We start from the raw sequence: 24,781 nt of genomic DNA on the forward strand, positions 1-24,781 counted from the left end.
CCTCCCGGCCGTGTGTGACCGACTGACTGGCGGGCTTTTGGTCCCCGGGTTGGACAAGCACTACAGTGACGAGCATTCTCATCCAGTTTGCTTCAGTCCACCCGGTGTCATCAGCTGGCACCGTGTCGACCGCGGTACCATCGTAAACGCGCTGCTCTTGGGCCTCATTATTGTCAGCAGATTAACCGGCGCAAAGACGGGGAACGGGAGGGGGGGTGCGCAGGCGGAGTGATCTGCAACACGAAATCCGCAATGCTACGCAGCGGCTAAAGCGGCTGATAAAGCCCCCCGTGGAATAGCTGGCTCCGAAAAAAGGTGGAACGGCATTCCAAGTGCTCCTTCGTGGTCGTTCAACAACCCGCTCAAAACATGGCAAATGCGGCAGGCAGCTGTGGGGCGGCTGGTAGAGACAGTCCGGAGGAGATAATCGGCCATAAAAGCGTCCGTGCTTGCCTCCCGATGCCGCGGCTGATTAGACCGAAGAGATAGCACCCCAGATCCGAGCCGCCATCGTGCGGCGGCCCCGTTGCAAACCAATATCGGGACCGGGATTGATTTATGGGTTAATAAATTTATTAGATGTGATTTGAGTGTAAATTAGCGCCAGAACTCTCTGGGGAGAGAGAGAGAGAGAGAGCGAGAGTGTGAGAGAGGCGCTTCATGACGTCGTTCAGCCTTAGTGCGGGTTAGGGTTAGGTGGGCTCGAAAGCTAAAACGTCTTAATCGATGATGATGGTGATGTAGTCAGGTGATAGCGTCACTCAGCATTTTAACCTCATTCGTACCGCAGCTCCATTGATCTCAATCCCTTGGAAGGGGATTGCTGCTTATCGGCGTACCTTGCGTGAGGGTGTTTCCCATTTTAGTTGGCAGCCATTTTGATTAACCCAACCGGGAGCGATGTAACTCATTTATGCTTTATGTTATAACCCGTTGTTGCGATAACCCCTTCGTAAATCGTTCCGTTCACAGCTGCTAGCTCACTGCTTGCTACAAGTCTAACGTGTGCATTTAGAAAAAGAGACAAAATTTGTCGATTTTTCATGAGCAAACCGTCAATCGCACTGCAGAAACTAAAAATGCAGCATCAATAGTAGTTACACATGAGTCATCAGACAAATTTTGAAAGCTTTATCAGTCGAACTCTAATCGTGATGGAGAAAAATGTGAAGAAACTTTGTTCCGAGGTTTGCGCATTTCAAAAAACGGTATCATGACGAGTCCAAAAAGATTATCGTGTGACACTTTGTGAGTGTTGGATATGGTCGCTCCAGTATCTGTAAGATCTTGGCGCTATTACCCAACAATAAAAGCATCACAAGAAGGCATGGTTCTCCACAGCTGACGACTCTGATCGACAAAAAGCTCCAAAGGATGCTGATCCGGCCGAGACTGAGGAAAAAGTGTCTACATCGCTGCGTTGGATTGGACAAGAGGTCGGGGCAACTGGCCAAACAGTTCAGAAGTACCAGGCGAACATGGGCATACATGTCAGAAAGCGGAAATCCCTGTCACTGATCTCGGAGCAGCACACAAAGACTCGAAACGATCGCTAGACGAAAAGGAACGTCTGAATATCAATGTGATACCGATGATTGTGAATCCTTTCAACGATTCCCAGCTGCTGGCCATCGAAAATTTCCGGGCCTATTTAAAACGTATGATCTATTGTAACAATTTTATTCCAAAAACGGAGGAGGAATTGATTGAAAAGACACAGAAAGAGGTGAAAAAAGGTGTTTTTGACTGCCATGTCGAAATTACCAACTAACTCCCAGAATTCTGCTCGGAATGGTGTAGATTTTTTTCCTAATAAACTAATAAACTCCCTTTCCAAATGTAATTTACAGAACTCAAGTATCTATCATAGTTTATTTTTTATAACCATTTGAAATTTGTCTCTTTCTTTTATTGCATGCGTTAACAATTCACTCGAACTGCGTCATCGCGGTTGTTTACGCTTTGCTCGATTAACGAGTCCTCCAACCAAAGGACAACCATTCTATTGCAACCAGGATTGTGATTCCCTGGCCATCCTGGAAGCGTTGCCGAGGGTGCAGATGTGTTGTTGTCGATGCGCCGCTTATCAATCCCCTTCGGATCCTTATGCAACTGTACACGTGGCTGTTCGATTGCTGACAGGACGCGCAGCGGAAAACGGAAACATTAGACAACCCTTTAAGGACCGAGTGCACTTTTTACGAGCACCCACTACACCCCACATTTTTGCACTCTTCGCGACCCGAAAGGTGTTGAGTTGTTAATTATTTGTTAATTATTACTCGCTACCGGTACCGCTGCTGTAAACAACCGGCGTTAGAAACACAAAAAGACGCGGCGCACTAACCTGTCAGCGGTGTGTGCTTTTTTTTTGTAACATTCCGGCCACTCCGGTTTGCAAACCCCCATCCGCCGGCCTCCATTTCTTTTTTGGCAGTTGACAGTTGCAACGGAAAAAAATCGAAAGTTTGTCCCGAAAGGGGTCACACCCGCCTTGCCACAGTGCCTTATGAGAGCACGTGAAGAGGGGTCCCTCGGTCCCAAAACGCTCAAGAAGAAGGGGTCGATTAACCGGGTGCAACTGCGCCACACCATGACAGTGGTCCATGCCCGGTGTAACCCCGATGCGGAGATGGAGATGGAGGTCTAGGTGAGAAGCACCCCAAAGCCCCCGGGGCGGGGAGAAGGCGCTGTCAGGGTTGATTGGGTAATGGATTTTCGTTATCGCGCCCGTTCAAGCGTAAACTAAACGGCCGATTCCCGACCAATCGGATCGATTGACGGGTTCGGTTAACTATAACCCCCTCCAAGCCACTTCCAAGCTCCTGGCTGCCCTCACGCGCAGGTTTCGAAGAGTTTGAGCGACAGCCTTTCGATTTCATTCCCCTTCCGGGGCGCGCGGTGTGGCGGCTGTTTGTTCCTGAAGTAGTTGCACTTCCGCTCCGTCCTGCTGCTGCTCCTGCTGCTGCTGCTTATCGGCGTTCAGTTCTGTTGGCACGCACTGGCCCGCACAGTCGGTTTGCGGGTTTGTTGGACTAGCGACGGATACACGACAGTTACATTAACGCGCACCAAACACACTCGTTCTGTCGGCAAAGGTGCGCTGTAGATCAAGTTGATGGTGCCATCTGATAAGGCTAATCGGGCGGCTTTATCGGCGGAAGAGACTCATGCCATTCGTGCCTCACATGCGCCGTTGGGGTATTCCCTTAATTTAAGGCAATCCATTCACTCGAAACAAGTACATTTGTTGAGAGGCGATGACAGGGTCCCTTGGGCTGGTTTAACATAAATCAATGACGCATCATGGCGAAGCATGATCATCGAGACGGAGAGAGAAAGAGAGATCCCAAAAATAGCCTGTTCCCACGATGTCAACCGCCGCGTTATCAAAGCACAACCGGTAGCGATTAATTACCCCCCGCGATCGAAGCGATCGATCAACTCTCGAAATGCTTTCGTTCCATTCTGCAAAAACATCGCGTCATGTTGGAACGTTGGTCGAATTAGGTTCAGTTGCTAGAAGCTCACTTGGAACAGTTTGCAAATTGTGTAATTGCGCATTGGAGAGCTATCCGAAGTTCTTGTAATACAGTGCTTCAAGACGACGGCAAGAATTGCCCGAGAATAGAGAATGGAGAATGTCAAATGTCAAAATTTGTATGGATTTTAATTTAATTAAATTATGGAAATTTAATTCTCGATTTTCGACTCATTCTCGGGAAATTCTCGGTGTCGTCTAGAAGCACTGTTACGGTAGAAGCAGCTCAATGACCCATACGCTCGCTGTAGAGAGCCAGAACCTAGTGATATAGAACCAAGAAGTTAGAATCCTTTACGATATTCGGGAATATGAAGACGAGCGCCAACATTCAAAATTAGTAAGTTGTACTTCTTGCCTTGAAATTGACCATTTGATGCATATCTGGACTTGCTATCTGGTTCTTGTAATATTGCAATTATCCTTTCTGCTCGTGTCGCAATATTAATTTCTTGTTAAGCCGAAATCGTGTACAAGAACCTCTAATTCCCAGATATCTGGACAGCAATCTATTTTTAGGTTCCACTTCATACAAACGGCCGATAAGCTTCAAACAAGAAACGCCGACCACCTCCAATTCGCTTGATTAGCTTCCCCTTGCTTTATCAACCGCTAATCTCCCGATACACCATTCCATTCCCACTGTCCAAGCGCTTATTACCGACTCCAAAGGTTCAAACAAGCGGATCAGCACGCTCTTTGAAGCGAGCGATGCACGAGGTTATCCACCGACTTAACATACGATGGAAATACTCGCGACCTAGTAAGCTGCCTCATCATCATCATCATCATCATCATCATCGAGATAACACACTCAAAGCCCTAAACCGAGGTTTAAACATATTCGCTAATTTTACGATCATTCAACGGGCCAAAACGGCCCCACTGGGGGATGTCATCCCCCCCCCCCCCCCCCTTTTCGGTTTTGGTGCCGTGCCATGTTCGTGTTATCAGTGCCAGCGAGAAAGAGCGCGCGGGGAGTCCTAAGTTGGAATGACATCGGGTGTGGTGAGCACTTAAAAAATGTAAACATTCCCCTCACCCGCCCCCGGGAAACCAGCGGCACCGGCTGGCCGGATTGATTACACCGCGGCTCACCTTGGCATCGTAGCGTACCGTGGCGTGTGAGTGGGGAAAGGCACTCGGCGCAACGATTGGCCCCGGGATGACGGCGAGGACGCTGGTGCGTTCGTTGCTCTTGAAATGTAATTTCTGCGAATTTGTCGGCGGAGCACCACCGCAGAAAACTCTGATAACACCTTGGAGAGTTCAGGGCGTGCGCCACAAATGCCAAAGCAATTCAATGACACATTACTGTTGCTGCTGACGTCATGTGTTTCATTCGGTTGGAAGCCAACGCAACAACAAAACATTCTTTGGGATCATCAAGTGGATCAAGCCTCAGCTGGTACGCTTTTCGGCGATCACGGGGGGATCGTTTGGACCTTTCCCACCGCCAGGATCGTAGGAGGCCCGGTTGCACATGTTATCGTTTTGTAATTGCCTTCGGTCGCCGCCAGGTCGGATCGGTGATCGGTGGTGTGGTCGCGCCCTCTCGGTCGCTGTTCCATCTCACTAAGCACCGCATTCGAGGCACCTCATCATCATGGGAGAAAAAAAGGGCACATAGAAAGGGACCTAGTGCCCGCGCCAAGTTTCTTCTCTGCGCTTCCTTCCTTTCTCTACTCCTGGTCCCCTTTGCGGCTGCGTTTCACGCTTGGCTGATGATGAACCAACGACGACCTGATGTATCCTGACGACCCTCATCCTCCAACCGTCGGTACATCCCTTGCATTGAACGCCCATCACATCACTCCCCAAAACGCATTACGCGTGCGTCTCCACCATCACCACCACTTCAGCCCCCTTTTCCAGAGACGAATGTTGCGTTGCGGTGGTTGTCAACCATTCCTTTCCTTTCCTTTCTTCCTACGGGAAAACAAATTGCAATACGCGCCGAGTGCGTAAGCCTTCGGTCCTAATGGTGTGCGTAGTTCCAAAACGGTTCCTCCTGCAACACCAGTGCCATCATTTGACTGGCTGTGCATCATCCGGGCATCAGGGCATCCAATGCACCACCACTAGTGCCACCACCAACGGAAGGGGTAGATGCAGTTAAACAGATATCGGAATAGATTATGTTAATTACAGAGCGCCGGTGAGCCGGCTGGAGGAGGCCAGAGGCCTCGCCAACGACACATCGGCACATCGGCTGCGACTGCTACTGATGATGGTGATTATCATTATGATTATACATTGCACCACTTCTGTACACAAATAGTTGTTGCTGCTGTCCGTTTGTTGTGTCTCTCCCCTATTGTACGCGCGGTTCGTTGTTTTGTTTCTCTTGTTGTTGGTGTTTTTTTTTGTTTGTTTCGCTGTAAACGCGGGAACATTTGTAATCCATTTCCTGATGACCCTTCTTAATCATCTTCTTCTCCTGCTTCTTCCTCGTTCTTACTACCGACAGTTTATTTGCATTGATGAGCACCGGCACCGGGAGGAGGACAGTGACTAATTGAAGTAGGAAGTTGTTAACAGAAGAGACACCCTCGCTCGCTGCTGCTTGTGAGATAGAAGGCGATCCCTTGGGTGGACAGTGGCTTCGTTTCGTTCGCTTGATTGAATTTGTTAATTTCCCCCCTACCCCATGTTCCCCCTCGATAGACAACGAACGAACAGACCGGGGAGCTTTCCCTACATTAGCTATCGATCATCCGCTGATCGATCTCACGGCTCACTGATCAGCATTCGACCTCCGGATCCTCCAGAGTTCCGGTCGAGGGTCATAAAAGGCGAGGTCATAAATCGTCACCGATCCCCACACACTGACCGCGGTATTCGATCGATCGATTAAAAGCAATCGCGCTGCTATGGTGTGGATGTTTAATCGAATGTGACGGAATGTCCCTCGTCAGGATCGAATCGACTGTGCGCTGCGTACGTAACGTGAAACAGGAAGTTCGATGTTACAAACCGTTGCCTCGCGCATGTGTTTCTGTGAAATGTAGCAATGGGCCCCCCTTCGGTTGGCCACCGGTGCTTCGGTTCGATGCGCAAACGATCAGCAACGGAAAATGGCGCAAATGCAACGCAAGCAAGCGTTCGAGGGGTTGCCTTCTCCCCAACTAGAAGGTAATGAGGCAAGGCAGGAAGAGAGAAGAACGACAATGCCTACGGGCAGCAACAGCACCAAGAACGAGGACACAGCGACGAATAGCTCCGATCGGTTCCTAGGTCTCCGGTGACTTGTAACTCTCCCTGGGATCGAGGTAGTCGTTTAAGCCGAAATGAGCTAATGACTTTCAATGACTTCTCGACAGGCTGCCAGAGAGAGAGAGAGAGACGTGGGAGTCCCACCACCAGTGTCCACCTCAAAAGTGACATCTGCCAACCGTCGCAAACGCAGTGCTGGTGATGCGTTTCCTGTCTTTGTTGTTGTTTTGTCCGGTTCTCGGCTCCATCCCGGGGGCACTGGCAAATGGGCAGGATGTCGAGGTCGATAATCAGTGGCTTCGGAGAGCCCCTGTTTCCACCAACAGCAACTACAGCAGTCACTAACGTTGGATCCGAATTCTCGAATCGATACGCACAGCCTCAACGAACCAACCAACACCCGGCCAGCCCTTTTCGGTGTCACCCCGGTTAATCCCAATCCCAAATAGCGTGCTTCCGGTGCCCACACTGGTGGCCTACGACGCATCCATCACGCTCGAGCTCTAACAGTGGTCCAGTCCCCCCTTCCCGTCCCTACTGTTGGTCAACAAACTACTGGTACCAATGGTCTCGTCGTTCTCGTCGTCCCAGGCCAGTCACGCAGGCACCGGACATCGACTGGTGGTGGTGGTGGTGGTCGCGCGAGGATAAACCGCGCGTTCAATCGAGTCCCTCCGCCCCGTGACAGAGGGAGGTCATAAATTAAAATCCCAAAACTGATAAAATCCGCGTTTCTATGTATTAAAGGATTTAGGCCTCGCGGATGGCAACACCACCGGGCAGTGCCACCATCCTGTATCGGGCACCACACCAGAGCGGTATTCGTGGAGCAGCACCGGGGTCGTTGGATCCCCCGGGTTGCTGGTTCCTCTCGCTCGCACACTGTTTACAACGTACTCATTGGGGTGCACTATTGGCCATGCTCTAGCGCTGGAGTACAGTGAAGGGAATTCGTATAGGAACATGTGACTTTAACAGGGCTGATGGTGTGCGTTTAATAAATGTAAGTAAATCTGGCTTTTTTAAGATGTAGCAGATCGCTAAGTATAAGCTGATGCGTAAAGTTTATGGCCCTACAAGAAATCTAAACGTAAGATCCAATACGGCCAACACTCAAATAGCTAATCGGTAAACAGACACAAAAATATGATGGAATACAGTTCTTAAAAAATGAAAATTAAGCCTTCACGATTCAACGAAGATCAACAAAAGCTGCAACAGTTTCCGAGTTATGTAGCTGGTCTGAACTGGATTGCAAAATGCAATGGAAATTAAGATGAAACACGGACTTTCGACTAAGAAAAAGTTTGTTTCTTAGTTAATGGGTGGATGTAAATACTTTAAGTATATGAAAATTGATAAATATACCGAATGTAACAGCGGCTCATGTTTAGAATGGATTGGATTTAGACAAATAATATGATCGCGTCCTAGTCCTCCTGGATTAATATTGAGTGGCAAACAGCCGTTATTTTCTGGAATTGTTTTCTATTTTACGTCCATGAAATTATCATTTAGATTTAAATTTAGAAGATATTTATCATTAGAAATACCTTTTCGCAAATAGAAATGGCATAATTATGTAAAATTATTTGAAGCTTTTCTGGTTAGACTTCGACTCCTGCCGAATTCGTTTTCTCCATGATAATTTTACACTGCAATTCACTAAAAGAAATACACAATTGAAATTAAGTTCATGGCACAATGTTCAGATCGGAATTAAATAGAAACCCTTTTAAATAAATCGTGATTGTTATTTCTATCTGAAATTTCCGAAAAAGGTATGCATTTCAAAAATATGGGATATTTTAATAGAAACCACATAAAATGTCAATCATATCCTTTGAAATCTTACTCGATTCGATTGGTTTTACGACTAAAGTTCTGAGCGCACATTAACGAATTTCCCTCACTGTAGATCGTACACTTATGCTACGATGCATTTCCAAAAAGGTTTTTTCTTAATGCAAAATATTCTATCTACCTCTCTCTGTCTCTCTGTATCTATCTATCTTTCTCCCTCTCTTTCCGTCTCTTTACTAAAAACATATTTTTGCCAGACCGAAAACGGAATCACATTCCACTTTGTAACACGCAAGCCGCATCGCGACCATCGAGGCGAGAAGCGCGCGCGCGCCACCAGCAGCCAGCCGCCTAACGTTGCCACTGCCGCATTTCGGTGGTCTGACCCCCGGAGAACCACCATGCCAGGCAGTCACCACGCTGGTCCGGCGGTGCTGTTCGGCGAGGTCACCATGTTTTAGAAGCTTAGCATAGTTAGTTCAATGGATAAATGGCCGGTACAACCCGGTGGCCGACAAGCCTCGCTGCTGCCAGAAGCGCACCAACCGTACGGTTGGTGTGCGTGCGTGGTGGCGTCAAACAAAACGAGAGCGGAGAGAGGCGCAAAAAAAAACAGAAAAAAATACGCGAAAAGAACGGAAGCTAATCCGCGGAAAATACAGACATGCCATTTCGGGCGGGCAGGAACGTGGGTGGACCACCAACCAACATGATGCTGGCAACGGAACGAGAGAGAGAGAGAGCCCCCTTTTTGGGGGAGCATTAGCCCTTTTTTTTTTACCATGCCTCTTGGTGTTTGGGCCTCCAGATGATGCACTCGATGCACCACGAGACCGGTCATCGGTCATCCGGGGCGGGAGTGGAAAAAAGGCGCGAAAAGGCGCGTACTTCGCGACCTGCACGAACAGCACTCTAAGTCTAAGTCTGAAAGGACTAAGTGCTGACAAATGGCCCAGGACACTCGCGATGATGACAATCATAACTCATCAGCAATCCGTGCTCGTGGATGATGATGATGATGACGGAGGAACACGTCATCGGAACTTTTAGCTACCTGACGTTTCCGTGGCAAACCGAACAGTCATCAACAGGACAGCTCTATCGGCCCCGAAACTGAACTCGCTTTTTGTTGGTGGCGGTGGCGGCGGCATTCACGACCTTCATCTTGGATTAGGCTTCTTGACGACTCACCGGTTGCTTGGACCGAGCGAGCGCAAGCACGCGGCACATTTACATAAATTCAGTCGCAAATCTTAATCATCGGCTAGGTCCACAAGTAGCCCCCCCAAACTTTGAACCTCGCCAGCGTGCAGGAGCGCACCCGAGCGACCGCTTCGTTCGCTTATCAAACAATAAAACACGCGCGCGGCCACTCTCTCTCTCTCTCTCAGACCGGGGACCGGGAGTCATCGTGCTGTTAGTCAAATGGCCGTTATGCCGGCCTTTATCCTACCAAGCCGACCATGGTACGTTCTGCGGTTGGATTAAATCATTCGCCCTCCCGGAGGAGAGATCAAACGGAACAGCAAACAGCAGCGAGAAGGAACGCGGGATTGATAATCCTCTTTGCCTCCGATAATCGAAGGTGAACGGGGTGGAAAGACCGTCGTGAGTCCCCTGGGAGCCCAACGGGGGATCATCGCGATCGTGCCCGGCCGCCCGAGAGGGCAAAGCACTTTCAGAGCTGCTGCTTCCGAGGACGATGATGCCCGGTGATGCCTGATCGATCTCGAATTTAACGCTAATGCGGTGACTACCTCACCGCTCTTTCCTCTCTTTCCCAATGGCAGAGGAGGGAAGGTTGACAACACCTTCCATTAAAAGGCCGCTCCACGATCGAGTCCAAGCGGCGGTTTCGCCAATCGCGATCCTCTCGCGAGCTCACCTGTTAAGGCCTCGCATTTTAAGGCTCAACCAGCGAACACGAGTGAGAGAGGAGACTCTGGTGGTGGGAGGAAGGGGGTCGTAAAGTTAATACCACCGGGCGACTGGGGACCACCAGACCATCAGCAAGTAGTAGCACCGAGCTGGAGGAAGCATTAACGATGAGGTGCGACGAGGTGACCGCCGCTGATCATATGGGTGGCTTTGCATGGATTTACATTCTCTCGCCTAATTCTATCCCCCCCACCACCACTCTCCCTCTTGGACCCCCTTTTCAAGGCCCATCACGGCGGGCTGATCCGATCGCATATATTACCGGACAACGTCCCAACGACGTTGCGATCGTCTCCCCAGGAAGGCGAAGCAAAGAAGGCGACACGAATTATAATCCCGCTCTCGCTCTCTCCCTTCTCTCTCTCTCTCTCTCTCTCTCTCTCTCTCTCTTTCTTTGTATCTCTCTTTGTGTTAAGTTAATATTGTAATAAATATTAGCGGCTGCTGTGCGTCGAAACCATCGAGCGCTTCCATGCAGCGTTGTCCTTTTGATCATCAGCCCTCAGGTTGGTTGCTGTATGTGTGAATGCTGCATCCCTCTCTCTCTCTCCATTATTCCTCTCCTTCTCTCTCTCTCTCTCTCTCTCTGTGTCTTGTTTCCGGAAGCTCCGCCCCTTTTGCTCATCCTGGCAGCAGCCACGTCGCGAGGATCCTCAATCCTCTCGTCTTGCGTGCGCCCTGATCGCGATCTCCTCTTTCGTACCCTCGCTCCCTCTCACTCGCACTACTCGCGGCTGGCTGGTGGCAACATTTATTTAATCTGTATCACTTGTTTCTTCTTCTGTTTCACCGATCGTGCGCCCGGGACTTGGCGGTGAAGAAGGTTCGCGATCGCGCGGTACCCTCCGGATCCGTTGCCGGTACGGCGGTACGCCGGTTAATGTATGAAAATCCGTCAAAAGAATTAGCGCTCACCCGCCCGGGCAGCACCCTCTCCTCCCTTCCGCTAATCACGAACGCAAATCCCTCGCGAGCCGTGTTTTTGCGAGATCCGCGCCACGATCGCAACGCGGCGATGGTTTATTGCGCATTCCCTGGTCCTCAGTTTCATGTTGATGTGTTTTGTTGATGCGCCGTGCTGTTGTGCTGAATGTGTTTGTGCCCGTAGTGGACAAACTGCATAAAATTAATAGCGCGAGAATGCGAGAGTTTCGCACAGAAAACACACAATTGTGACCACATTCACTGTCGCGCACGGTGTATCGAATCGAAAAATAAAAAATCACCGACCTTCTCCCCACGTTCTCGAGCGCAGACCGACGGATTAGTATGATTGAGCGAGTTTTAAGCCAAAAACCGAAAAGCCGCTCGCGAGCATAAAAATAAGTCGAAATGGATTAGCAGCCGAACCAGCGGCAGCAGGCAGATTGCCGCCCTATGGCCAGATAGAGCGAGAGAGAGAGAGAGAGAGAAAGAGCCTTGACTTGACGCAGATAATCTTCATGATTCGTGTGGCCACCACCGCCGGTGAGGAATCGCGTGCAGGCGGCAGTGACCGCCAGGGAGTTTCCATCCATCCATCCGCGCGCAAAACCTCGCGGAGCAAATGTGTGATTGCGAACGAGCAAGCAAACCCGCGAAGCCCCTGGCGCATTGCCTGTATTTGTGTGAGCGAGAGCGATTTTAATCCCACATATATTAATCATACAATAAATTAAAATAATCCAATCGGATTTAAATAATTAATTTATTTCGTTTATTATTTATTTCCATCTTGGCCACCGAGTCACGGTCCGAGAACACCGAGCTCGCGGGGCCCCCAAAAGAATCGCCGACGACGGTGCAATCCGAGACCCCGGAACGGAAAGACTTGCAAGACGGCGACGGTGACCACGACGAAGGCGACGGCGACTGTCGTCTTAGGTAAATCCGCGCGCAACCTCGATCGCATGGAGCAGCAGCAGAATTCGTGAGGAGAGGACGGTAACAAATCAGGAACAGAGGCACGGTGGCACCGACAACAACGAGGACGACGACGACGACGACGAAGGTGACAATCCTCCACCGCCCTCCGTTCCCTTGGCGCACGTGAGCCACGGTGCTCGCGGATCAAGCAAAACGGTGCAGCGCTAATTACTGCCGAGGCCGCATGGCCAGGAGGGATGCCAGGGTATGCTTTGTAAAATGTAAATCCCCCCCCCCCCCCCGTTCAAGACCCACACCCAGACCACCAGTGTTTGTCTTTTGTGGGGGAGTGTAGGTGTTCCATTTTTCGGGGACTCTTCGGTGACACAGTTGCTGTCGTCGTCCTGGTCCTGCGAGTCCAAAAGGAGCACCTTCAGCCCCCCCCTGCCGCAGCCCCTATTCAAGACCACTCACACCACTGGAGCGCGATAAGATTAAAAGGTACCGCACAAGACGCACACATATGCTCGGCATTCATACTCGCTCGTTTCAAAACATGAACGCAACACGCATTCCGATATACACGAGAGAGAGAGAGAGCGTGAGAGACCAAGGGGGGAATGACTGGCGGGAGGTTGATGCGACGTGGAACCAAACGGAACGCTACCAGCGGACCGCCGATGCCTTAATCCGGGATTATATTTATTTTCTGTGAGTGAGCTATAGTGGCTTGCCCGGGACGAGAGCGCGCACACGAAGGGAGGCCCGGCTGGGGTGTGCGATTGAGCTAAGAAGCGCCTTCTTGTGGTTTCCTCCTCCTCCTCCTCCTCGTGTGCTGGTTGTGCTTGTGTCACCTCCATGGGGAGCGAGGAACCAACTGAAGGTACAGAGCGAGAGCGAAAGAGCGCACCGGAATTGCGGAATTGCAAGAAGAAATGTTTCGTTTGAACAAGCGTCTGGTGCCTGATGCAAGCGCCATGGCCTTCAATCATCATCATCATCTGCATCATCATCATTTACATCATCATCATCAACAGTAGCGTCGTGATCTTATAAGCAATCGTGTGTCGAGTGTGGTCGAGTTGTAATTACAGCACCACCAGAGAGCACCGCACACATACACGCGTTCTCACTTACAACAAACTGGTTGATACCAACCAAAAGAGTGGAGGGTAAAAAGTAGGGAGAGGGATGGTGTCATGGGAGGTTTTTTGTGTTCCATCACCACCACCGCTCCCTGCAAGAATCATTTGCTTTTGCATAATTTATCATCGAGTGAATTGGCCACGGTACTGGCTCTGGTTGTAGTCGTGGTCACCTAACCATATCCGTATGGACACCCGAGAAGGGAAACAGGAGACTAGACTGGTGGGAGGCAGACGCTACCACCCCAACACAATGGCAATGAATAAGATATTCAATAATCTCATCCAAAGCTACGCGCTCTAGAGCGCCAGAGCGCACCAAGTCAGGAGGATTAAAAAGAAACAAATCTCGTGACCGGACTGCCAACCACACAGACATAGACACGCGTGCTGGCATCAGGCAGAGGCATTGGAAAAGGAATTATCATTTTCAAAAAACAAGCGAAGGCCCAGAAGAATCCAATCGCGTTGCCAGTCCGTGCAGATCGGACTCCTCACCGCTGAGTCAGGCCAGGCCACGACTCGGCCACAAGTTCGCCAAGACATTGTAAGCCGCGCGGCTCTAAAGGAGAACCTACCCCTCGGAGGGGAGAACACAGAAAGGATTAAGTGGATTAAGCCAACCGACCAACCGATCGACCGTTGCAGCTCGAGGGCTTCTGGGGCCAAGATTTACGTGTGTGAAAAATGTCCAACTTCCCAACCCCGCCTGTGATGGAATGCACTTTTCTTCATTTGAATGTGCGCTCGTAGCAATGATTGAAGGCGATTTACCCGCCCGCGGGAAAGCGGAATGGCCATTCCGAGTGCCACATAAACACATCCAAAGTGATTAAAACATCGACGCAAACGAAGGAGGCGGAGGGAGGGAAGATCGTGGCGTTGATCGGCCATTAATGTCGGAGTCGGGAGTCGTTCTTGAATTCACCTTAAGCCTGCAGAAGCGCTAGAAGAGAATGATGGTGAATAGGAGAGACAGAAGAAGTAGAGGAGCAGAGTGCAGTGGGGGCGGTGGACAAGCAGCTCAACCTTTACGATCGAAATCCGTGTGCGCGCGGATTAGTGCGATGGCCGCTAGCTCAGCAAGAGAGGGAAGGAGAGAGAGAGAGAGCGGGGGCATTAAAGTCGGGCACGAGCACGACAGGCGGATTAGGCGATTGAGTTGCGACCACGTCGTCGGCGTCTTCGTCGTAGGTGCCTAGTATAGCGAGTGCGAGGATACTGTTTGCCAACACACGCAGTTGGGGCCACGACCGCCGTGATTCATTTGAATTCATTTAAGGAACGGCGAAGGCAAAGACGAACGGAATCTCGGACCACGAAGAAGCCCGGTGTAAAAGGAGCTAAAGGCGCACGGAACGGAACGGAACGCGCTATCACCGCACCATGAACCGTGACGTTGACACGCGGATTTGGCCGAGGTTCGCTGCACCCTCGCTCGCTGGTTGCGGTTGACTTGGGTTTGTGGGAATGTGGAACGGGAACGCTAATTACGCTGGGATTGTCATTGCAATGGCTGGCCTAGCGACCCCGGGTCGGCTAATGCGGGTCAATGATGATTAGAAATGTCACCACAGGGCACACGGAAGGGCACTTCTTGGCTGGAGAAACTGAAGAAAGTGAAGGAGATGCGGGAGAAGATGGATTCAATTACAAACGTCCCCCCGAAAACCTCGGGCCTGTGGGATTACGGCGTAGTTTAAGTACAAGAAATCGAGGAGCGCTGAGAACGGATAAAACAAAGTTGCGATTGATCCGTGATTGCATGGTAACGAGATCCATTTTATAAAGGGATACCGTGGTTTAATGTCGTGTGTTCGTTCGTAATAAAAATTTACTTTTACAGTATTGGACTTTGGCATAGTATTCGTCTTCACAAAACACAAAACACTTGTACCTCTTCTTCGACTTTTTCTTTGGTCCGACGAAACATAGAATTCGCACTCCCGCATGCAAGATTTCCGATCACCAGATCTTCCAGAACCGGGAGAAAAGTTGGTGAAGATCATTTTTCACTTTTTACATCGATTCGTTCTGATCCCTTCTGTCCGGGAGCGCGCGCAGAATCCTGTATCCAGGGCAGAGGATCCTGGAAACCCCTTTCTTTTCCTTTCTGTCGTTATTTTTCTTAAGGGCGCGAGCATCACAAGGATTCACACTTCCTGTGGTGGGTTTGGCTCGTGTTTTATGGATCGACGGCGACAATGGCCTCGAAAGAGCTCTTTGGTTCGTTGGTTCGGGATAACAAAGCCGGATCCTGGAGGCCGGTTACCAGATATCACTGCACAGCCGGCGGGTGCGTGCGTGGATTAAGCCCCAGGCCGAGGTCCTTTTGCGCCCTTTTGCAACGCTCTCTTTCCTTCTCTCTTTCCTTCTCTCTGTCTCTCTCCGTGTCTTGTGCTGTGGAAGAGGTAACGAAGCGATGCCAGGCGAACCAAGAGAGAGAAAGATAGTGGCGGCGGCGTAAAAACAATTGATCCCAAGAACAACAACGGAATTCTCGCACCTTGTCTGGCACGCGCGCTCGCAATCACCTCTCTCAGAGCATCACACCTCTCGCTCTGCACAACGAGGTGCAGGGATTTGGTGCAATAAACTCGCAATTCGTTACGTGTCCCGAACCGGAGGTTAAGGTGAGGTTCCCTCTCGGAGGTCCCTTAAAATGCTTCTAATGAAAACGTTGCTGTAGCCAATGTAAACAGCAGATTCTGGCCTCGTTCTCCGGTCCTTATAGGTCCTGGCGCGTTAGAGGCCAGGAAGCCGTCTACTTTTGGGTCGAATTAGAGGCAAGAACAACAAACACACAGACACACCGAACCCTCGCATCTTACACACCAGGACCTTGCCCTGGGTGTCCTTGCAGCCTTTTACCTTTTTCTTCGTCGCCTCGGCCGGCCGGCCGGCCGGCCAACCGACGACGATTAGGGACCCATGGGCGCGCACAGTTTGCGTTGTTTGCGTTTCACAGCAAATCGTTCGCCCCTTCGCCCCGTCCTTCCCCGATCGCTACAGGATCGAAGGGTCCTGCCGGGGGCAATGGCCATAAATCATCGGCTTAAAGCTCGTCCGGGCTGATCCCGGAGAGAGACAGGCCCCTTGGGGTGGATTCCAGGGCCACCAGACCAATCGGTATGTTCATTAATCTCGATTAACGCTGCACGCTCGATCGCGATCCGATCCGATGCGATGCGGCGCGATCGCAAGGGCCGCCGGACGGAAGCTGCAGCACATACTGGTAGCGGCACCGTGTTGTTGCTTCCGAATCAAAAGTGTTTGTGCTCCCGGTGCCCTCCGGTCCGGGGGCCACATCCGGACTTCCGTTTGTTATTGTTGAGGTCCGGCTTTGGCTTCTTTGGGATATTACACAATCCACCGTCCGTGATCCTTTGCCTTTACTGGAGACGAGAAGAGCGAGAAGAGGTGTGTACGTGGACCCCGAAACACCAGGGGTCCGAGCACCGAGGAAACTCCGTAAATAAAATTCGGATTACTGGCCGTTCGTTCCCATCGAGGTACCGGGGCGCAGCCATAATCCCAAAGCCAGCTTTCAAAAGAAGTTTGATCTTTATAGATCGCGTCGTCCTATAAAGCGACCTCATCTCATCGCCGCCTTGTAAGACGGAAGCATTAACTTCGAACTTCTCGCCATTAATCCATTTATGCTGCTGCTAATGAGCACAACATTATTTGACTGTTGGAATTTTTACCACGATGGCGAGATGGCGGACGTTGAATCATCCAGAGCGTGCGTGCGTGCGTGGCCATTTGCATGCTTATCAGAACCTCGGACGTAATAAGCGCTCAGCTGCTCGCACCAGAGTCCACGATACTCACTCAAACGCACTGGCTAATGGTGCGCCCGCCCTCCCAAGAAGGGAGTCTAAGCAAAGGTCCTGAGTCCGGAGAATGTGTGGAACAAGGTCACGAGGTTCTTACGTAGCTCAGCTGTGACCGAGCGCTGTGTCAAGGGCCGCTATAGTAGCGTAGCACATGGCGTAAGTCTAAGGCGTTGATAAAGGCACATTCGTCACCGAACGTTGGCCTTACCCCGCAGTGACGGAAATGCTAATCTGCCGAATGGACGACGTCAGCTGGAAGGTTTTAGGATAAAATTTACCCCAACAAAAACCCACAAAAAAAACTGGAGAAGACAGCGTCACGGCATTATCAACATGGCAAAACCGTGAATAAGCACATTGGCTACAACTGTTCTTGATTCCGCAACTCAAGGCACACGCCGCACTGGCAGCCTTAAGGTTGATAAGATCGGGAAAATACGTCCACCACCACCACCACCAGGCTAGTCACTGGTACTGGCCCGGGAACTATCACAGAGTGAGCGAGGGGCTCGGTACCTCATTACTCATCCGAGCATCATCATTTGTCAGCATCAGCATCAGCATCAGAATCCTCATCATCAGGTCATTTCCCTTTGTTTCACTTGGGTCATTTTGCATTCCCACCGAGGGGCCCGAGAGAGGGATTTTGGCACCAATTTCAAGGATCATCCTCTCGGACCCTCGGGAAGGATCATTATGCATAAAGCGGCAGCTTAGCCACTCGCAGACACAGAGTCAATTGGCTGATCCGCTCTCTCGCTTGGAAAACAACCAAGGTTTTTAACAGGATTACAATGGCCGGTAAGCAGCATCTTTGTCGGTCGGAAAGATCGGCCGCCAAGGTGCCGAGAAGCAGCCCTCATTACGGTGCCGTAAGTCCCGTTGTTCCGAGGAGGCTGATCGTTCAACAACGGCCATTCGGGGGCAGGTAGAGTGAGCAAAGGACCTCCCACCAGTTCCGGTCCGAGCACAACAGAACCCTGCGTCGAGGCGACCCATGAACTCACCTGTTCTCCAGTGCTGGCGGCGACCCAAGCTTCAGCAAAGGTTTCCATTGCACTCTGAAAATCCATGCTAAACAACATGCACCCCGCCGTATTGCAGTCGTCGTCGTCCTCGTTCTGGTTCTCGCTCAGGTCCTCGTCGACAATTCGTCGACTGTTCACTTTCGGGCGCACACAAAAAAAAACACACTCTTCTCACTGGCCTCAAATGTTATGCTGATACTGGGCTACAATCTGGACACATAATTTCGGGCACGGTGCTGGTTCCACACTGGTCTCTCTTCCCAACTTTCCTTCCCTTTAATTCACTCCTCAAAAACACACGAAACACACTGACGGCCACATACGCGCGATAGGGATGTTACTGGTAGAAGGACTCATCGAACCAATCGCCGTTCGCGAGGACCAACATCACGTTCGACACTGGTTAGTAGCAGGACGCGCCGGCACCTCGCTTGCTCGTGTTGCATTCACGTTGCGTTCCGGTCGGTGGCTAAGGATTAAATGCTCGATCGAGAAGCCAGCTCGGCACCGACGAAGGATCGTCCCCCGGGGGGGGGAAAAGGAGCGGCCCTTTCGGGGAATTAGTGTTTCATCGTTGTCGTCGTCGTCGTCGTCGTTGTCGTCGGGGGGGTTGGTAGTGATTTGCGCGCTGATTCGACTCGGCAAATACTCGCGCACACACAACACACAAACACACACGGACACACGGACACGCGGCACACGAAAGGAAGCGAATCGCACGCGATCGGGATCAGCAGCCTTCTCGTCCTTTAAACACTTCGGCACTCACTGCGATGCTGTGCGATGGTGAAGGGGGTTGGGGTGTAATTCGGTGGGAGGAAAAGCTGGGTTAGGTGGGTGGTGGCCAGCCTGATTAAACGCGCAGAAAAACCCACCCGGCTCAAGCAACGGCAACGGAGCAAAAACACGCACCTCGACGATGTTCCGTCCGTCGATGTTGCTGCTTTGGAAGTTGGACCGCGAGTTCGACCGCCCAGCATGCTCTCGACCGCCTATGCTCCTCGCAGCACCGCCGCATAACGAACATGATGCTTATCTCGGGCCACTCGGAACGAACCTGGTGCTGGTTCGTGTTCGGGTTCCGAACGGATCGGATTGGCCGGTATGTGCGGTCTGTGCGCAGATTATTGTGAGTAGACTTTCCCATTTATTTTTCTGAGAAATCACACGTGATATTTGTCTGGTAGTATTCGCTTTTATCGATTTTCCTATCGTTGTTATCGACTTACATTTATTTTTTAACGATTTTCTTTTTTTCAGCCCGTGAGAGAGCGCGCCACGAAGTTCTCCGACGCGATCCGAACCGGTGAGCGACCGATGAGACCGCGCGCTGCTGAGTTCTCGGGGGGTTGTTCTGTCTCGCCTCCTTCTCCACCCCTTCGTACACCCCTTCTGATGCCGATGAAGCAGTGGCGAACGCGCGCGCGCGCGGAAAATAGGGGTGGAAATGGTGCGATTGCATCTGAATCCTCTTCTGCTCTGGCATGCCGCCAGTGTATCCTGACCGAGGATACATTTACCGACTGTATCTTGTGTGGGCTGAAGCGAGATGAAGCGAACATCCTCAACGGATCCTGGCGAACACGGAATGGGCAGCGGAATTTTGCGCCCACCGTTGCGTTGCGGCCAGCGAATCGGGAAGGGATTCTGCATCCGATGGCCGACGCAGTAGCAGTGATGAAACGAAGGTTTCGGAAATCGATCAATTAACAGAGTATTAATGCAATGGTTGTATTGCAATTTTACCGAGGATCATCTTGAACTATTTCGGAAAATGTACAATCGACATCCTTCAGATGGCTGTGACGATTGATATCAATTGTCATGTTCCTGTTCCTGTTTTATCTTCCTTTCATTTCTTTCAAGTACGCAATTATTTGTACAATCTAGCCTTTTACAATTGCGATCAGAAAAGTTAATGTGTTCTCTATCTTCTAGATTACTATAAATTCTGGGTACGAAACTTTCACTTTGTTTGAGCCAGCCAATTTTACGGTTTATACTATACATTAAAATAGTAAACTGGTTGCACTCGAGCTGCTTTAATCTTAAATGCATATCTAATTGGCACTTTGAAAATTACAAAAGGTTTTCTTTTGTTATAATGATGACTTGGATGATTTTGAAAACGAATTGAATTTTTCGATTTGTAACACTTATCCGCATCCTAACTTGCGATGTTTTTTAACAAATTATAAAATTAGGAGTAAAGGACATTAAATGCTCAGATGGTGAACCAGCAAAAATAACCCAGCTATGTAGGAAGTTCGGTGAAAATTGGCGTGGAAAATTTAGCTTGAACCAATTTCTTTGAAAAGAATAAAAAAGTAAAAAGAAGAAAATGGTAGATATTTGAGGCGATTTCCTCTTGCTATCAGTCATCCCACGTTCCTCACTATCGTGCATCTGAAGACAGCGCATTGCGTTGATGTTAGCAACATTACAGCAGGCTCTGAGCCCCCCGTAGGCGTAATTGCTCTTGAACGTACCACTGAACAGCAGAGGTGGACGAGGATGAAAAGAAAACATATTTCCTTCGCTCTTCGATCGTTTGCATAAAATGTTCGCTCTCTTTGGTGGGCGGTAATGTAGCACACCTGGTGGGTGTGCATTCTGTTAGATCTTTTACCAATTGTTGGAATATCGCAGACATCTTGCATCCAGCAGCAGCCTCTAATCAAATGGACGTCATCATCTTTATCCTTCCAAAGTGCATAGAATCCTCGGCTCAATGCTGCTGCTGCTGCTGCTGCTGTTGCTGGTGACAGAAACCAAAAGTGATCATTCCGGAACCGGTTTGTAGTCGCTCCTTGATCGAGCGATCTTTCGATTCGTTTTAATTTCCCAAAACCACGACCGTCGTCGCGTGCTTTTCCGTCGTTTGCAGAAGCTTGGAAGCAGCGAAGAACCTGGCCAGTTCGCGGACGGAATGTCTCCTCGCATCTTGCGGACAGCAAAACCAGTTCCGGAAGAAATTCTCACCAATTACACCAACCCCGCCGTGCGTTCCTCCAAATTACCATCATTAAACGGAGATGGTCGCTGATCGTGGCTACCGGACTTAGTGTCGGCCAACCAGCCAGCCAGCCAGCCAGCGTTAGCCGTTAAAATTATAACTATTTAATTTACCAATAATAAAACGGAACCATCCGGGCGCGTCCGATCGGTCCAATCTGCCAGCTTTCTGGCCAGCGTGGGGACATCTTGGCCAGCACCGGATGACTGAAGGAAGAGGAAGGGAAAGGATGGTGGTAGGAAAGGAGCGGTCTTGCCAAAAACAGTAGCAGCAGCCGTTTTTCGAGGATAAATCAAATTATGTGCCACCTTCTGGTTCCACCCTGCGCCAAGGGAGAAGCACAATCGTCCATCGAGTGAGCGGGATGGTGATAGCTCTCTCTTTCCCTCGTTCGATTCTCCGCGCACCGGAGCTCACCAGCGCTCATTCTCTCCACGACGAGTCGCTCACTTCTCACCAAAGCAGCTGCGGTTGATCCGAGGCGAAGACGAAGAATTATCTCGCGGAATTCTTCGTCGCCTCTCGCTTTCTCTCGACTGTCCTCTTCTGTTCCAACACCTTCCTCCACGTGTCCTGCCCTTGCTCCTTTCCTTGTCCTATCCATGTGCTGCTCGAGGGTCGCGGTGTGTTGCATCCATTTCCGCATCTTCGCGCCTCGCTGATCATCAACCCCCCGCGCTGGAAGGAGCGAGGAGTGAGCTGAGCGACTTCGCTGGACTTCGGCGAGCGAGAGGCTCGATTATCGCTCTTCGGGTTTTTGCGCGAATCTTCGCCCTCAAAGCTCCGCCCCAAATTGCAACTTCGATTGAACTTGGACTGCTTGGACGACTTAAAACTGCATATCTTCTTAACGAATCTCTTCACACCCCCCCCCCCCCCCTTCCCTCTACCCACCCTTCCTGACAACGAGGACGAGACACTCCAGCTCTTCCTCGTTGTTCTATCGCGAGCTGTCCATCTCTTTCGCTCGTTCGATCTGTTGCCAAATTTGGGAGCGTGCTAAGCTCGCCCAAGGATCCTGGAGGGTGATGGAGTCGTACCATTTTTTTCGACCTTATCTTCATCTCTCTCATTATCCGATGTGCTGTTTCACTCGACAGCCACTTACGTCACCGGGATCACCCTGTGGGGCGCCGTTGGGGATGCAGCATCGTCCTTCGTCGCTTCCTTTCTGGAGAAACTCTTTCGATCGCCATCGGACGATTGTCCACTGGAGTGTCATGCAAAATGGTGGCTTCATCGAATGTCTAATCAAGTGTCCGATGAATTTTCAGTTTTTTCTTCTCCAAACAAAGAGACACTCTGGCTACAAAGTGAATGCAAAATGCAGATTCCGTTCCCAGAAATACGAAACACTTTGAAGATTACGTTGGCCAAGTGCCAATGGCCAAGACACCGACCGAAAGCAGCACCAAGAAGTTTTAATATGAATACAGCAGCAGTCTTCTCGGCTCAAAGCTATACCTTCCAGGTCATTAAATCCACACTTCCACATGGCCACGGCCACGACCACACCAGCTTCTTCATCCAGGTCACTCGCACTCCAGCGCCATAACCGATGGCGAAAAGTTGTGACAGTTTCCCATCGTAAAATTACCACATTTTCTTAAAAGCAATTCCTGCCCGGGAAAACTCCTAATAAGCACCTGTCTTCTTCTTCTGCTGCTGCGTCCCACCCCAGCTCCTCTTCGCCAAATTGCCAACCTCCAGCTTGCGAAGCTGTGTTCATCGCTTCGGCATTCAGTTGTGGGTGGGGTGTTGGTACCGAGACCCACCACCCACCATCGACCCGGGACGGTCGGTCGGTCGTCCTACGATCTAATTCTGAGCAGGATAAAATTTAATTATTTACATTCAAAGTTTTATATCAACGTATATAATGACATTGTAAATGTTCGTATCTGCTCTCATTGCCTCTGGTGTTTCTACTGCTTCTGGAGACAGTATCATCGCTACAATGGACGACATGTTCTTGTGGTTTGTACATTATTCGCATGGAAAGTGTGAGAAAACCAATGCGACGATGAAATCTGAAAGAATCCTGGAGAAAAATCAACGAGATTTCAGCTTTTCGATCAGCTCCAGATGCAATTGATAGTCTTTCCAGTAGTTTCTTGTGATCATACCGAAGTAGATCTGTTTTTCATGTCCTACTGTACGTCATCTTTGATTTAGAATTGTCCAGTCCTTTGGCTTCACAATCGAAATCGATGGCGCTCGTTGGCGTCCGAGACATGCAGCATAACTTAAACGTTCGTTGCTCGAGCATAAAGTTTCCATGTTACCATCTTGGCCTGGAGTCTGAACGCTCACCGAAAGGACTCCTCAATCAAGACAGTCTAGTCCATCTCCATCCTCTTTCTCGGACCGTGTGCTTCGTGTGGGAAATATGACGCCCATACCGCAGTAAGTTACGGTTCCAGCTCATGCTCTGGCCCAACTTTTATCGCCAGCATGTTTTAAAGGCCCACCAGCACGCAGCAAAGCAGTGGGAAGCACTTCGTTGGCGCACGTTGTTCCCTCAAACCAGAAAGCTTAACAACATGGAGGGGTTGGCGAGGTCGGATGGTCGGTTTCACAGAAAGTTGATGCAATATTTGTTGCCGAAGAAAGTTAACCCCCAGAGGAGGAGGAGGGGGGAGCACTCGGTAAGTGCTTATGTCTTCGTTCCAACGCCAGAAACCGGCAACGTAATTCGCACCAGCGCGTGATATATGGCCAGTATTTGTCTCAATTAAAATTACAACGCAAATGGTCACTGTGGCGATGATAGTACGTCCCCTCTCCGCCGCCAAGGACCACCCAAGACGGCTTAGAACTTATATTACCTCTCCAGCGAGTGGTGGGAGGGATTGATCGTCTACTGGACCGATTCCGTGGCGACCAAGCTCCCATTCAATGCCGATAGGAGCATGAAGAGATGTTTTAAAATGAACCAGAAAGCATCCAGAAGACACCGAAGTTACCAAGACTTTGGGAATTACTGGGGGCCTTGTATGGCGATTGATATCACAAACCAATCCGAACTAATTGGCAGCAAGCAATTTCATTAAAAAGTAGTTACCCATCTGCAGAGCCATGTGGTTGTTCGACGAAATGGAATGGGCTTCGATGGAATTGCAACAACTTTAAGTTCCCCAAAAACATTGACCACTCCAGTGTTTACTCTTTTGCTTTCAGAATCGAATAAACCACGGTTAGAGGAGGAATACGGGCGCATCCTCGCATTTATCATTGATGGATTTTCGTGGAAAATATTTCACAGGCTCCCGAATGGCTCAAATCGTTGCTTCGTCCCCATCTCATCGATTTCATAACTTGGACACTTCGCAAGGACAGGAAATGGATTGGGCAGGATTTTTCATTTCCGACCCCGGGAAGTCCTATCGACATCGTAAAGCGTAGCCCAA

The 24,781-nt window shown here is 50.2% G+C and overlaps 1 protein-coding gene across 1 annotated transcript in view; it reads right to left on the reverse strand.

Moving 5' to 3' along the window:
- LOC126576152 (uncharacterized) overlaps window positions 1–19,301 on the reverse strand; it is an 89,318-nt gene extending 70,017 nt beyond the window's left edge. The window contains exon 1 of the mRNA XM_050237305.1: window positions 18,335–19,301. Within this exon, the coding sequence (XP_050093262.1) occupies window positions 18,335–18,412 (78 nt within the window). The 5' untranslated portion in view covers window positions 18,413–19,301. The remainder of the gene's footprint in view (window positions 1–18,334) is intronic.
- Between the last annotated feature and the right edge of the window lie 5,480 nt (window positions 19,302–24,781).

Source organism: Anopheles aquasalis, chromosome 3, assembly GCF_943734665.1.
Source record: "Anopheles aquasalis chromosome 3, idAnoAquaMG_Q_19, whole genome shotgun sequence".
NCBI lineage: Eukaryota > Metazoa > Arthropoda > Insecta > Diptera > Culicidae > Anopheles > Anopheles aquasalis.